At 27.4% G+C, this 18112-nt stretch overlaps 1 protein-coding gene across 1 annotated transcript in view; it reads left to right on the top strand.

Moving 5' to 3' along the window:
* The first annotated feature begins 1938 nt into the window (after positions 1-1938).
* Positions 1939-18112, top strand: part of LOC112693759 (roundabout homolog 2) — a 157598-nt gene continuing 141424 nt past the window's right edge. Inside the window, exon 1 of the mRNA XM_025568949.1 lies at positions 1939-2391. Within this exon, the coding sequence (XP_025424734.1) occupies positions 2304-2391 (88 nt within the window). The 5' untranslated portion in view covers positions 1939-2303. The remainder of the gene's footprint in view (positions 2392-18112) is intronic.

Consider the following 18112-nt stretch of genomic DNA (forward strand, 5'->3'; position numbering starts at 1 on the left):
GTATAATCGTACAATCATAATATATGTTTGATTGCTTATCTTAATTTTCATGAAACTACGGCCATAGAATATACTAAATGGTAAAAATAATACGTAATTGAATAAAATAATAATATTATATTTTATGAAATTATGCATTGTAGGTATTATTATAGCAAAACAAATTAGTAAATTCCACGGGAATAAAATTCAATGGAGGGGATATAACCCCTAACCTCCCCCCCTGGGGATGCCACTGGTGATATATATATAATGTGGAGAAAAAAGTCTATGGGGACTGCCTCATTCCCTCCTGAGGACGAAATTTAATTACAGCTCTTTGTTCCATTGTAAAAATTGTGACACAATATTATGAACTTGTACACTTCAAATCGGTGCAGGTAATTATTGAACCAATTCATCGTTACTGGACTTGAGTGTAATATACAACTTAGTGTCATCAGTGGATTATAAATAACGCTAATATATATTGAAAAATGATCAGTCCCGGGAAATTTTAAATAATATACTATGTTTACTCATAAGCGTGCACAGACATTACTGACAGGGTAGTCATACATAACACTTTTACATTTAATATTAACAACAAATTCGGTTGGGGTAGTTTCATCTAACTTAATAATCATATTTTTATAATATTCTTATATGTATTTACCGTTTACAGGCGTTTTGAAGTGTTTGAACCTAATATTGTTATTTATTATTGTGATAATATTGAATATTTTGGTGAGGTAGGAAAGGTTCACAGAGAAATCAAGTGCATACTCTGGCTGTCCTTTGTGCACGCTTATGTGTATACAAATATATATATATATATATTAATTTATATATAATTGATAATATAATTATAATATCATATAATTGATGAGTTGTTTGGTTTTTTATGATGAAAAATTATGATTACGTACATTAATATATTTACATATATGAGTATAATCTACATGAATATGACACATTAGAACAGTATGATTTTTTGTTATTATTATTCATAATATTCCTAAAACATAATTAATCATTTCATACAATTTTTTTGATAGAGTAATAATACAATACTTGTAAGTTATAAATATAACTTAATACATTTCAGTATTTCATTGCAATAATGTTTAAAAGGTTATATTTTTACAAATAATATATCTATGAATTGTTTTATATGACTTAATTTAGCATCTAAGTAAAAAATATTATCGTTTTATCATAAACATTACAATACAATATTAACACACACTTATGGATAAAACTATTGATAGGAAACTGCTAAGTATCTAATAAATTAAGATATGAAATGCTAGTCAAAACTCCGAATCTAGAGAGACTAGAAAACGTCTCTCAAATAGCCGCAAAAAAATGAAATTTCTGCAAAAAAAAAAAGAAAAAATATTAATAAATAATAATTGACATGAACTAATGACTATATTTTAAAACTTAAAACGATAACAACAAAATTACTAGCAATATATAGCAAAATTACTATAAAAAATAATTTTGCTTATGAAAAATGATAATATTATTATGTCTAAGGTCTGGTCAATGATAGGTCCATGACTCTAACGGGCATGTCCCTGGCGCTGCCACTGCTTGTACCACACGAAAATATTTTGTTCGTATTAATGGTTTCCGCGTTAACAGTAACACTTGGAAAACAAAAAGCAATAAATTATTATTTATTCAAATTGCTTACGCACATAGTTTATCGCAAGTTTCACTTGAGGTGTAATTAATTGGTATTTGATGGAACCGGAGGTGAAAAAAATATTTGCAATTGCGTTTTGCAGACGGGAGAGAAAAATAAATTGAACATTTCGAAATTATCCTTGGCCGTCAGAGAGCGCTGATTGCTATGCTCCATGGCTCGCGGACGATTTCCCGACGTTCACTAAGCCGTAACAACGGGCAACGCTGATGCACCGATGTCTGATAATATCCTCCTCTCCAGTCGTTGCCCGTCGGTCGTCGCGACGTGTACGTTCTGTTCGTTTGCCTTTCCGTAAGTTGTTTGTTTCCGATAATTTTTCTTGCGAAACGTTTTCGCGTGTAATCAACGTTTATTCGGCGTCTCGTCGCCGCGCGGTTCGTTCCGTGGTGTGAATATTTATAACATGTTCCGATCTCGTCGCGGGTGCCGATCATCGACTTCCGGAGAGTAATAAATCTCTGCGTTTTTTTTTCTGTAGTTTTTGTTCTGATTGTTTTTACTAATTTTTATTTCTCTATCGTTCGTTGTTTTGTATCTGCGCTTGTGGTGTGTATATTATTATCATTTATATTTTACTCTCGAGTGCGTGCAGGCAAGGGGAGAAAATATGACAACTCTCAGACGACGGAAATTTGGCCGTCACTTGCTGTTGCCGCTACTGCTATTGGCGTTGATATCTATCGGCAACGTTACAGGTAAAACACACGTAATCACGTACTGTTATTATTATGATTATTTCTTCAAAATTATGGGTTTCGTCCGTATTAATAATATATTTAATCGTTCAATACGCATCCGATAAATACATCGTACTTTGGACGAGATAAATCAATTATTGGTTTTTTTTACATTTTTTAACACTGTCGGATAAATATGTGCGTGTCTATTCCTATAAGACGCGTTCTGATTCAAATATAAAATTAATTTGTGCATTGTAGATTTTTTTCGAAAAAAAATCAAGTTTATAAATACGGTTCCGGTTTCAAATTCAATATGTATTTAAAAAAAGTATGATACGTGTAGCTTATATAGTTGATATTTGCATTCGTAAATCATGTCTAGTGAAGGGGTGACATCGGATCGGTAGCAAGTTACAATTTACGATTTCATCCGCTCGTCGCATTGAGTTTTTGGATTTATGTGGATTGTTGTGCACGTTCCTTTTCCTCTCTCTTGCTCTCTATGTGTGTGACGGTCGGCTGTCGTGCGTTACACCAATGACTTACTACTTTACTAGCATATTATATTTCGTCGTTTCTCGGCTAATAATAATAGTAATAAATGTTATTATTACTATTACTATTATTATTTATAATAATACATTATATTATGATATGACTGCCGCTGATTTGACCGAGGTCAACGATTGATGCGGCCCTGTGACAACACGATAGTAATAATTTCTATGTATGCACATAAGACGGTGTTTGTTATTGTTATTGTTCTCGATGAGAATGCGTGGCGAATTGAGAGTATAAAAGTTAATAGAGATGATCATAAAATGTTGGAAAAAAAAGAAAATATAACTCCGTGTAGATAGTTTATATACTAGAAACGTAAAAATATGAACCGTTAACGGACGTTTATATACGTGTTTGATCTATAAATTTTTCTGTACCTAGATATAATAAAAAAATAATTTTAATTTTTTAGAAAGGTATTATAACGAGTAGAATTTCTCACTTACGATTGTTTAAAAGATTAAAAAAGTGTAATCAATCGTGAGTTGTAATTTACGTAATTTAAAATATAGTGGTTATGGTTAATCATCACATATAATTTTAACTTAGTAAAATTCTCAGAATTTAGAGTACCTAGTTAATAGTTTTTTTGCAATGTTTATATTTTATCAATAAATATACCTAATCCTAAAAAATAATTATTAAACAATATTCGATGGTTTACTTGATGATTGATGATAAAATATAAATAAATTATAAATAAGCTGATAAACCAAGAAAAAAAAATTTCATGATGTTCAGTAAAACAATTTATACTAATTAATCTGTTTACAACTTGCTGTATAATTATCACACAGAAGACTGGTATCGTTTTCTTAATTTTTGGTTACTGAAGTGTACCTATACTGTATTTGGATTGCTGTTAGTGGAACATTTTTCTTACCTTCGCCATTTTGTTGTTATAGTATAGATTCTATACTATATAAGGTGTATAAGAAGTGGTATAGATAGTTTCGGAAAAAAATTGACCTAAAAATTAATGCTATCTTTAAGTAAATAAAATCTTAGAGAACTATTTAAGAAAACTTTCAATTCCGTAATTATAATGCTTTACTTAGTTAATGTATTTTAAATAAATTCATGGGTTACGTGTATTATTATATTTTCACTAATTATAATTTTACGATTATATGTGTAAGTGTTTGTATAAGTATTTTTATATTTATATATGTATATATATATGTTATATATATATTTGTAAGTATATATGGGTGGGTTGAAAGTCTTATAGCACATTCATATTTATCTTATATATATATAAATATTTATGTACAATAAATGTCCATAATAATATTTAAAGGATTTTTTTGTTTTATGTCGTTAAACTTCAAATAACATGCTCAAATTACTACTCATATCAATGTGTCTTTCCGTTTTGACAATAAACTAGTGTTGTAAAGTACCTTATATGTACAGTGAGTAATTTATTAATTTTTTATATTAATATGTAACATCGATTCGCATAATTAACAAAATAATATTAAATAAACGCAATTAAGTTAGATGAATTTTACTTGTACAATGTAGTAAAATAAAGTACTCCGTTTGTAACTTTACCTGTATAAACTTTTCCAGATTTATCATTGAAAGTTGACTATGTTTAAATAATACGTTTTGAGTTCATTCAATGCTCACATAAACTTTTCATTAAATTTGTTTCGACTTTGAAAATATAAATAATCTAAACTACGATTGTTTTAGTTTCACGGAGTTTTATTTTTCTTAAATACTTCAAACTTGTATGCATTTATGTACATTTTATTTTAATGTTATTATACTTATTGAGCGATAGTTAAAATAATTCAATTATTGGATTTATAGGTAGTTAATAGGGTGTGTTATATATGTAGATCAGGGATTCCCAATCGCTGTGCCGCAGCACACAAGTGTGACGCGAAATTATTCAGGTGTGCCGTATAATTTTTATAATTTTTTAAGCATAACTAAATATGATAATCAAAATTATAATTTATATTTATGATAGCATTGACTTCAAAATTCCCTTGAAAATAAAAAAATGATAAAATGTCCTGATAAAACAGCTATAATATTATATGGGATCCTATACTACCCGATACGGGTATTACAAGCAGTTGCGTTGACTTTTACCACATACTAAAATTATTACATGAAAACATAGCCGGTGCTCATTATAATGAAAATTGAGCGCGTGTAATTGTTACGCATTATACTGTATAGGTATTTTGATCAAGAAATATTGTAAGTTAAATTTAAAAATGGATAGATTTTTAAAAAATCATAAATTAACAGGTGACAGTGATGTTAGTGCAAATGATAACAATTTAAATATTGAAATTAATATTAAACAATCAGCTTTAATAAGTGATAAAAGTTTAAATTTAAAAATTAAACGTAAATATGTTGATAATTATTTATGTTTTGAATTTACGTGGAATGGTGACATTGATTACCCTTTAACAGTTTGTATCGTTTCAACTGTTTCACCCGTAATAGAGGAATTATGTAAAAAACACCAGTCTCGAATGTCAAATTAAATTTGTATTATATATATTATATTAATATAATTATTTTATAGTACATTATATATAATTATGATATTATGTATATTCATTATTATTTATTTAAGTGTGCTGTGGAAATTTTTAAAATGATCAAGTGTGCCGTTAAGTAAAAAAGGTTAGGAATCCCTGATGTAGATCATATGCAAGAACTTATACTTATATATTATCCCCTTTATGCTTCTGCTTACACCTTATTGTAGAATGTGACTACATGGTAAATACAATAATTTGTAATAATGAAATTCGGGAAAACTTATTACACCTAGGTATAAAATTATAAAATACCGGTAAAAATATTTTATCAACGGCAAAAATATTAAAAACATTTTCCCTCTCTACTCACAATGCATATTGATTTTCCTTTACATTCAAACACTCACACACTCAAATAAATAAGCGCTGAGGGGGAAGGTTATGACTGCATTCAAAATTGAATACAAAATTAGATCCCTTCAGGGCAGCTCAAGAAAAAGCCGATCATAGTATGTACAGTAGGTGTAAATGTACGATGTGGAGGTTAATGATTTATCGACGGCGGCAGACCGGTTTTTTTCAACTTAATTCCATACATTGCTCGGTTATTTAGAACACAAATTATTATTTATTGATATGCCGGAGGGAGCGCGTGAGGGGGACAATCATAATCTATTCAGTTGATATTAACCGAAAAAAAATCTTTATGTCCTACCGGTAATTGGAAATCGGAATGTAGGTATGTATGGTAGGGAAGACAAAATCTAATTGGTAGTAGTAATTAGATTTATTAGAAACACGTGTTTTAAAGTAACAAAAAATATTGACCGTGTTTATTTCGACGTTGATATTGTTTACTGTAGACATTTACTCTTATATTTATTACCTAAATTATTCATGTTCATAAGAATCGAAAAAAAATGATTTTTTAGCCACCTTACAAATAAATTTGAGGAAACTAATAAATTTCAGGTTATATTTATGTTATGTTACCGACTTTTTATTAAAATCGTCATAATTATTCATTTATAATATAGGCGTTTGTATTATTATTTTAAACCGAAGTTCAGATATTCAGACATAAAATGTCGGGAAAGTTATTGTTTTTATTGATGTAGAAATTGTTTAATAGAATGTTATCTTTAATTTTCGTACTTAATATTGATACGATAACGTTAATAACTATTAAATAAAATTGCCATGAAAATATTTATTAGATTTTTTTTTAACTTAGCTAATATTTTTTGTATACTCGAATGAAATTTAGTTTTAATTATTTAATATTAAATAAATGATTTCGTTAATGTTATTTTACTTTTCTTTATTATTTTATATTAAGAATGTTTTACACGAACCTTTTTAATGTCAGCCATATTTCGTGTTTTTCTGGATATTTCCTACATTTTCAAATTTTTTTTTCATGTATTATATGAATATTTTTTTATTGACTACGTGCCGAATGGACATTGTTTTACGATTGATGTAATGATTTTTTTCTCTGACTTTTTTTTCTTTAGGTTTAAAATCCTGTAACTTTAATGCATTCCACGTAAAGTGACGAATGTTAGCTGAGCTCTCCACTGTTTATATACTCCGTATATTAGAATTAATTAAGATTTTATTAAGATAAGATTTATTTTTAAGATTTTATTTACAATGTTGAGGTATCTTATAGGTAGATTCATTTGAATAGGCGCAAAGTTTGGATGTTGAATTCTCTATTTTTTTTTTAACTATAATTTATTATATTAAAATATTGTTATATATACTTTTATATTAATAACTAAAATAATTATATTCTAATAAAATTAAAAACAACTATTTTATTTCGTCGTCTTAAATTTATTAATTTTTATTTGGTTTAACTTTCATTGATATAAATTATATTTTAGTTATATATATAACTATGGGAAATACACTTAATTATATAAATTTAATTTTTTGACTGTTCTCAAATTAATTGTGATATATAATCACAAAATCAGTTCATTACTATGATTAGTCATTTCTATATGGCGGTAATTTATGAATATATACAATCACTAGACCTTTGATACAGTCATAATATAGATAATGTAAGTATCTGATACTTGACCTAACCTGACGCCGACCTGTAATCTAATATTAAAGATAATACGTACCGACGTATTTCCTGTTAATGAAAACGTTGCAAATTTTAATTTTAGTTTTGTGTATCTATATATGTGTGCAAAATATATATACATATTACATTTTATTCTTTCTTTTCATATAGAGCCGTATTACGGTTATGTATACTGGCGTTACGTCTCTTTCTCTCTTTTTCTATGTCACTTTATTATATTTGTATAATTATATAAGATATATATAAATATGAGATACATACCTAATATATAAGTAAATTCGAGTATTGGTATTGACGACGCTTAGGGTGCGCGAAAATAGATTCCGAGATACATTTTTAGACGACCAGTCAGAAAATATTTACGAGAACATAGATTGATGGTTTATGCGGCAGTTATGTTTTTCGAGCCATAGTAGGCGGTGGCGGTGATTTACATTTTGGAGTCAAGCACGTTTCGTCTAAACGGCGATGGCGCTCGCGTTTGGTACATTATTGTTTCCGGGCGGCAATAATTCTTCGAGACGGTGGTGACGACGACGACGATGCCGCGAAAACAAGTAGTTAATGAGACCTAAGACAGATATATACGCGTTGACAGCGACGGCGTATTTAAGTTTTTACAATGATCTCATGCTTATAGCGTGTGCGTGTTTCAATTGATGAGATTAGAAAACGAAAAAAACGAAATAATAACTAACCTGTGTGCCTTCTATATCATGTATGCCTGTATTCTCGGCACTGTTATCACACATGGCCACCTAGTATTAATCCATTACCCAATATGCTTTATAATATATTTTATTTTTTTTTCATTTTGTGTTAGTCTGTGAGATTGCCGTCATTCGTTATACTAAATATCCCTCGTTTATATTTATTATATGCGAGTGTATACTGGTTGTTATTCCTCTCGTGTTATGTGTGTGTATGTACACACACTCACACACACACACACACACACACACACACACACACACATATATATATATATATATATATATATATATTTGTACTATTATTGCTTCACCTATCAATACTATGCGTGTACAATACTATTAACCGGTCGTTGCAGAGTAAAGGACAAAATATCTGTGAAATTTGTCATCAAAATGCGTTACGTACGAATACGGGGACAAGACCGCCGCCGCAGGTGTTATTTTTTCTCTGGTCGAAGATTCAATCGCACCAGAGTTCAGCTGTTCCCGGCCCTTCTATCTATTGTCAGAGCCATGTTTATTTACCAGAATACGTACAGTGCTGGCGAGGATAATGCGTTGTATACCCCGAACGTATGCGGTATCCCCATTTTTCTTTAGCGCTTCGTCGTTTCCCAGTAGTCGTTGTGTCGTCGTTTTATCCGGGTATGATTGAAATTTCGCGTAAAAAGGAGAAGTAAAACGGCCTATTGTGCTTTGTCAATTCGGGGTGTATTTCCGACGAGAAATATATAAAATGCTTTTATATAAGTTTTATGTAGAATTGTTACCGAATCATTCCATTCGAAATAATATTAATTTGATTCTAATGTTTTAATATTTTATTACGTTTCAGAGTTATACTTATTGACGAGATTAATAATACAACAAGATAATCGTGTCCCAAATATCATATTCTACAAAATTGTTATTTCATTGTTATGATATTATTGTGTACAACTTAAAATACAAAATACTCGTGTACATTTACTTTTTATAGGTCTTCTTAACATGGATATTTTGATAGGTACAAATCGATTGATATTATGCTAAAGAAACCATTTATTATGATAAAACTAAATTATTATGTTCTGAATGGAAACTATAGTACAATATAATAGAATACTTAAATAATTGTGTAATTTTAAAATGTTTCTCTATACCTATATAGTGATTAGTTGTGATTTAAACTAGTCTACTTTTTTTTAAAAAAGTTTATACAAACATTAGAATGTATCGGTGTTTAATTCGTGTAATTTAGGAAAATTTTATGTTTTTCTTTATGTTTTCTTTATGTTAATCTTTGGGGAAACGCTAAAAAAACAAACACTAATAAAATCCAGACTTTCCAAAATAATATTTTTTGTAAAATCACGAATTGCCCACCCTATATTTTAAACCAAACATTACACTCAGATCTAAAATTTAAAACCTTTTGTCCGAGAAAAAGCAGTTAATTTCTAAAAAAGATTCCACTATAAAATTCCATCTCATATCAATCCTCTCATATCCAGCCATGTATCACTCACAATACCTGGAGATGGATAACCCCCTAGGAAATTTAAAAGAAATTGGTGCCATGGTTTTCTTAATTATTAAAAATAAATAATAAAGTTAGGCTACCCTAACTTTATTATTTATTTTTAATAGTAATAATCACCCAGTGATTAATTTGTTTAATTTTAATAAGTGATCATAATTAATAGTAGAAATCACCCAGTGATAACACTACTGTTATCACTGGGTGATTTCTACCGTCAAACTTTCTTGTAAAATTATCCTTCATCACATGTTCTTATTGTTCCTTGTAGGAATAGATTGTATATATCTTCTAAACAATAAAAAAAAATTATTTTTTTTTTTAAATAAAACTAGTAATGGGTATCGTTCTACTCTAATGATCATTAATTTATAATAAAACACATGGAAAATGTAAGATGAATAATAAAATTATAGCACGGAAAACACTGAGACATCTTCGATCGAATTGTTCAAACTCACACGGGTCTTAATTCCGTTCCGTTGCCTTTCCGTAATAGTTTTTCGCGATCATAAGGTCTTTCATTTTATGCATGTATTTCTGATGACAGTAAAATGCCTCTCGCACTCTTTCTATTCGCATCTGTTCATGTGGACTCCCGCCGCCAAATGCGTTGCAATTTTACAATTTTCCCCTTTAGAACATAAACTTTTTAAACGTACAATAGGCTTTCTCGATTATAATACTTGTATATTATATCTAACGTGGCCGTTTTAGTTTACGGATGTCTGTATGATACGTGAGTTTCTTTTTGTACACGTGTCTTTTTCACATTGTGAAATATTTGATAATATCAAATATATAATAATATCAAAGCTACATTAGATGCATTAAGCTATATAATATGAAATTTAATCTAATGTAGCTCATTTTTTTTTGGCCTCGTTGTTTTGGTTCAACTATTTGATTTATATTGAATGTATTACAATAATTCTGATTATATTTGTTGTGTTATGTGCCTTAGGGTTTCGTGTAATTTTTTGTTCAATGTATTCTGTTTTAAACATTATGTTGATATTATTAATTTTTCACTGAATATTGTTAATAACACACATTTTTTGTACATTGCTTTGATATTTTATTTAAAATATTTTAACATATCTAAAGCATTATTGACTTTTAAATATTATACATGGCGAAATTGTTTTTATTTTAATCAGATATCTTTTATTTTAAGATTATGCAATTTTTGTGGAATATATATGTATTATGGGTTATAGGATCTTCCACTTATTGTTCTTTCTACTGTGCATTATTCTATGTCCATTTTTTCTTTGAACGATTTATCAGCACCTAAAAAGTTTCCCAAAAATCCAAACAACGCTGTACAGTTTCCAAAAACAGTAAACCTTCCATAAATCTCTTGGGGGATATGGTTACTGGAAAACAACACACAAGGAAATGTACTAGTAGTGGTTAAAAAAATGCCGCCGGGATACTGGGAAATAACAAAGATAAAAAAATAATGCTACATTAAAGTATTGATTAGACGGTTTTCGATAAACTTTTAATATTGGTGAAATTGGAATTCACCCTTATTAACAAACAATATAAAATATTTATATATATATATATATATATATATTTATAATTGATTTGGTGATAGTTAAGTATGGTTTAAATTTAGGTTTAAACTAAAAGTAAAATGTTGAAGGTTTAAACTTTAAAACAAAACTATCACCAATTTTTAAAATAAAAACAATTTTCGTATTAATATTAATAAGGTTAAGTTGATATTTTTAAGTGATGTCATTTTTAAATAATTTAATTATTGTATTATACATTTATAAAACTTCTTATATTAAACAAATTAATATGTTCATAAATAAATATTTTTGAATTGTAAAATTAAATCTGTTCAGTAGATATGTTTTCTTTTTATACTTATTTCTTATTTACAATTTCTAGTCATTGTTGTCTCAAAATTATTTTCAGGATTTTCATATTCATACCTAACCTTGAGCATAGATTATATCTAAATATGTACTTTGTCTAGAGAATTGCAGACTTTGATTGAGAGGGTTATGTTTCCTGGATATCCGGACTTATTTTTTTCTCCCCCTTACCCTTGAGACATAGCGTGTGGTGTATAAATAGAGTCATATCCATTAACTCCTCCGAGTGTCTGTCCGCATATAAACGGATATATTAAAGGTGTTTTTTCTTCACGTTTAAATAAAAGAGTACGACTCCCGTAGGAAAAGATCCAGATTAAATAAGCTTTTTTTGAATATATGTATATGCGTCTACAGAGGATTTACCTAGACGATTTATATATTACTTAATTTAAGGTTTTTTTTCATTGAAAAATAAACTTGAAAATATAACTCCTATTGGTATATACCACTTAGATTTAAGTTTATGTAAAATTGGTTGTCTTTGAATAATATTTTCATTTTTATACTTATAATATCAATGCAAAATTCATATTTATTTAGAGTAATAATATACATTTAGAAATTATACAATTATATTGATTTTCTAGATATAACTATTTTTTTTTTTTTTATACTAAAAAATGATGATATGTTAATAATAATAGTTAAATATTGACAATAGTGTATAATTTGTTATTAACGGTTCTTTAAATCGCCTTTTTTTTTTTTTTTTTTTTTTTTTTTTTTTGGTATCTAATGAAAAAAACATAAGGAATTTAATATAATATAATAAATACAATAATTAATATATTCATACATTTTTATATCAATCGTTGAAATTTTCAATTATCAATAAACTGTATTAATGTATTATATGTAAATACCTCGGTAAATACATATATATTTGTATAGATCTATAGTTATATTTTCATGCAATATACAGTATTTCATTACGAAATTCATAATATTTTACATCATATATAAAATTTTTTTATCCAATTTGTAACTTCAAACTAACCACCAATATACGTATAATGCATCATGATACATGGGGAGATTTATATTTTGTATAGACTAAGATATATATGTACTGTGTATATTTAACAATGCAATATTTCGGTGTTTCAGTGATTCTTTAGACTTTGTTCTCTGAATCCATCGTGATCCCCATAAATTTATGTTCGTCTTATTTGTCAGTGCTTTTTCTATTGTAAGCGTATGTAATACATACCTCCCATGGGGCTGAGACAGGTGTGAAAATGGATGTGTCCCTCAATATGTGCTAATCTGGAAAGACAGTGTTAGGACAAAAAATCTTTCGCTAACATTTATAGTTTTTATGTAAAAGAACCCCTATAAGTCTATTAAAATAGCAATTCTGAGGGTAATTATGTATATATATATATATATATGACTTTGTATGTGAGTATATGATTGTGCCATAGTCACAATGATTTCCAAAACGTTTTTGACGAACACGTGTCTCCGAGAGGGGAGACGATGATATCATAGTGTGCAACGCCAACCTCGGCTGTGTTTATTCGACAAACAGGATTGTGTTGTTTCAGTTAGTGGATTCAAATTTTACCGAATATTTACATAGCTAAACGTGTGTCACTCTTGTAATATTCGTTTTGTTATTTTTCATTTGGCTTCATACCAGCCACTTTTCAAGTAATGTATATAATGTTTCCGGATATACTGAGATTTTTACTAAAACCAAAAATATACTGTCATGTTTGTCTTTACTAAAGCTATAATCATCCAATATTTAATATAATATATACGCTATATTGCATCACGTTGAATAAAAAAATGAACAACAATGTATAGTTATTTAATCCAATTTGTATTTAACTAAAATGTTTAAAAAGTTTTATTTATATAATATGCAATTTAATTTAAGATAGGAAATACTTATTAATAATATTATTAAATAACATTTAAAGTTCAACATTTGAAATTGAATATATTGTTAGTAGGCATTTGTATATTAGAACAATGCAAAAATGATATATTTTGAATGGTGGCTTGGTTTTATGACTTTAAAAGAACCGACAGACATTTTTACACTGATAAATGATTTGGTGAGGGATTCCTAACATTTCCATATTATTTTAAAATTATTTTTTTTATTTTTATTATTTAAAATTACATTGTTTTATTGTCCTCAAATGATAATATAAATAGTTTGTTTTGGGTTTTCTTGGTAATTAATTGCCACTTATAAAAGTATATTATAGGTTATCTTTAACTTCCTTAAAATATACATTGTTTAAGAACAAACTGTTTTTATTATCGTTTGTAATTAAGTTTTTTTTCCAAATAATTTACCTACTTTTTTAGTTAGTGTAAATAAATTTAGTATTAATAACTCTTTGTTGTTAATATGTTATTTTTAAAAAAAAAAAATGTATTTTGATAGTGAAAAGTATTTAAACACTGAGTAAGAGCACTTAAAAATATTCTATATCTCTAGGATGGTAACTGGGAATGTTAGTATATTTTTCGAATCATTTTAAAACTATTGTTCATTGTTAATAAATTGATGGAGTCAAATTACTTAGTGTAAATATGATTATTATAGTAATGAAAGACACTGATAGTTAATGTACTTAATAATTTACAAAATATGTTTTACAAAACCACTATTCTATTTTTTTTTTAGAAAATAAAATTTATATAATTCAATTATTTACACAGTTAATAATTATTTTAACTAATTATTTTACTATTTGAAACGGAGACCCAATTTTCGTAAAAAAAAATTTATTTCACTAAATATTTTATTGATTAATATACTCGTATATAATCAGTTATTTATACTATTTTAAAGTTGACGAAGTATAGTTATTATAGTCTGTATACTATTTTATATATTTTATTTATTTTTCTTCTTTTTAAATATCTGTAAAAAAACTAATACAATATTACAATCTTAAATTCTTACCTATTCATTTGTTATCAAAAAGCGCAATATTCCTTATTCATTGGTCCTGCGGGAAAGGTAGATGATAAACTTTGCCGCGTGTTTTGCATTTATACCCGTCACGAGTCACGGAAATTATATTTCCCCAACAAAATTTATTGTATTATTATATCATAGAACTGTATGTTTATAGATATAGAGTGGCCATATAATAAAACAAAGGTGCCTACTCGGACTTTGATTATACGTCATAATACTTGAATATTGCTATATTTTATGTAATTTTATTTTTAATGATTTATTAAAATATATGTAAATTTGTTAGAGTATATATTTCTTTAAACAATTAAATACATAGGTTTATACGATTAACTTTATGGGTAAATTCAGAAGTAATGATATTAATTTTGTAATTCTAGGATTAATTAGTTTAATTCGTGGTTTGAAAACCACATAAAAATTAAAACATATTTAAATGAAAAGGTGAAATATTATGATAGGGTTGTAAAAGTTTTAGATTTAGATTACATTCAACATTTTAAATGTGTATTTATTCATAGGTTATATCTTAAGTTTAATAATATATTGGAAAACCTATTCAACATTTATAGTAAATACTAATTATGATCAGTATAGGAGTATAATAATGTCTCAATTTAGTGAGGGTATCGATTAAAAAAATGGATGTTTTTCTGGATATTATACTTGCTATGGTTTATCAGGAGAAATTCAAATGTAATAATTCCAATAATATAAATATAAAAAGCAATTTTTTTTTGAGTAAAAATGTATAAAATTGTTCAATTTGAGATACCCCTTGGTAAATCACTTTCTTGGGTTTAATTTGTTTAATATACTTGTGATTATTTCGTATACGGTATTGTTTTGAAATGTTAATATTTTTTTTTATCGGAAAATTCGTTATTGATGGTCATGTCCGTTTGTTGATAACGTGATTTACATGGTCTGCACATGTATGAATGATAATGCAGGTAGTGTCTCCCTCGTCTATGTATGTCGGGGGTAGGGATGGGCACTTTCCCGGGAAAGTAAAATCGTGAACATGTCTGGGGAAAGTTTCCGGGAATATTCCCCATGTCAGAAAAGTGTAGGAAAAGTGTTATAATAAAATTATCTTTCTTATTGATTACTTATGAAGTTATAAAATCGTAAAAACTCAAATTCTATATTAATATATGGTTAAAAAATATTATATTTGTATGCTGTTTGTATAAATATAAATTAAATAACTAGAAAAATAAAATAATAATCTACATGATATTTTTTAACTTCTTGTTAAACTGAATAATTTCTCAAACTTAAATTATAATATAATATAATTAATATCAAATATTTCAATACAGTATTTTTAAACTCTATTTAAAAATCTTGGTCACTATCGTGGTCAGTCAGGTCAGTGCAACTAAATCCTAAACTTGTGTCAGTGTCATGGAGAGAAAATTGCCCATTTTCTGTTCCAGAGCTTTCCAATTCTAAATCACTCTCTACTAGAGTCAGAGTAAAATTAAAGTTGAAACTTTTTTCACGATGATGCGATGAATTTCCATGTTGAATAATAAATGGGTTTGTTTCATTTTGTGTAAAATCTTCTATTTCCGAATTATTATCATCTTCGTCCTTTTTATTTCGATCAAGTGTTTTCCAATTGTGTGAAATATATGTTAATTTCGCAGCACGCTCAGTTAACAAACGATTTCGTTTTTTAGTATGTACATTTGCAAAAGATCTAAACGATCTCTCTGTTGCAGCCGAAGAAACAGGTATTGATAATATTTTTTGTGCTAGCTTGGATAAACTTGAGTTAATACTTTTCCACTATATTAAAGGTTCCAACTTAGAAACTGTTTTCCATAGAAAGGTTTTTGAGTATAATCCTTCTTTATTTTTATAATTTATAATCTTAGTAAGACAATCTTCATCATTCAAATCATAACTGTTCATCGCAAAATTGTTAATGAAATATGTAATATATATTAAAATATATAAACATCAATATGTTCTTCATTAGTTAAGTCATTACCAAGTGTTTTTGAATTTAAAACATGTGCTGCAATATGAACGGGTTTAACTATGTTTTTTAATCTGTTAGATATATTACCTAAAAGGGTTTTTTTTATCGTTTTAATCTTCTAAATCTATCTTTTCAACAACTTCGATTAATCGTAACTTTAAATTTTTAACTGTTGGATAAACTTTATGAATAATGGGTTTATCGCCTTCAAGAAGAGTAATTGCATTGACGATAGGTTCTATTAGTTGTATCATTGAATCAACATTTTTCCAAAAAGATTCCAGTAAAATAGTAGAAACGTGATCCTTAAATAATATCGCTACATCTTCATCAATTGCTGCCGATTTTAATACCTGTTTTAGTTTAAATAAATTTTTTTAGCAAATCAATGACTCTGCCATCGAGTTTTCACTGGCAATTGAACAAATACATTTATATTTTTTTCCTTTGAAATTTTCCGAATTTTGTGTGAATGTCTCTGAATATATTTTATTGATTTTATTATTCAGACGACTTTTGTATCAAATGTTTGTAATTGATCACATTTAAATATGTCTTTAACTAATAAATTTAATGTGTGACAAACGTATGTTAACATTAACATATGTTCAAATTTATTTTGAACTATTTCAGCAGCCTTAACAATATTACTAGCATTGTCACTAATGAAAGCTACAAACTTTTTAGGATAATATTTATTTATTATTGTAATTATTTGGTTAGCTAAATACTCAGCAGTATGCCTTTTCCCATCAGTATCAATAAAGTCCACGAAGAAAGGTTCTGGAGTAGTAATAACAACATTTATAATCCCTTCTTATCTTAAATTAAACCAACCATCACATTGGATACTCAAACATTTTGACTCAGCTATTTTATTTTCTACTTTAAATTTTTGCAATAAAAATTCTTTTTCTAACAAATTCGTCAATAAAGCCTTTCGGTTTGGCAATTTGTAAGATGGTCGAATAGTATAGAACAATTGTTTCCAAGATTTATGTTCAACAATAGATAGTAGTATTCCGCTTGTAAAAATAGCTCTAGCTAATAGAGTGTCGATTTTTTTCCTAAAGAGATAATATTTTGTCTAGTATTAGAATTTACCAATTTTGAAAAAACTTGAAAAAACATTTCTTAGCAATAAAATATAATAATTATATACGCTGATAAAGCAATACTAATACAATATATTTTAAAATAGTTGATGAAAACTAATCGAAAATTCATTTGTATATAAATAAAAAAATTATGTTGAATTGTGCTATAATAAATTGAGATTTTAAAGCAATGATATACTTAATATCATAATATAATGTTTTGGTTCTCAACCACAGAATTATTTATTATAAATGTATAAACATACCTTTTGTGCAAAATCAATTTTATCAATGAATTGAGAAATGTTCGACTTTACTTTGACTTTTTTTTTCAATTTGTGGAATTATTGTTTGATCCAAAACATACATGGTTAAATCTGCGGGCATT

This window comes from Sipha flava, unplaced genomic scaffold, assembly GCF_003268045.1.
Source record: "Sipha flava isolate LNK unplaced genomic scaffold, YSA_version1 99_pilon_pilon, whole genome shotgun sequence".
Classification (NCBI taxonomy): domain Eukaryota; kingdom Metazoa; phylum Arthropoda; class Insecta; order Hemiptera; family Aphididae; genus Sipha; species Sipha flava.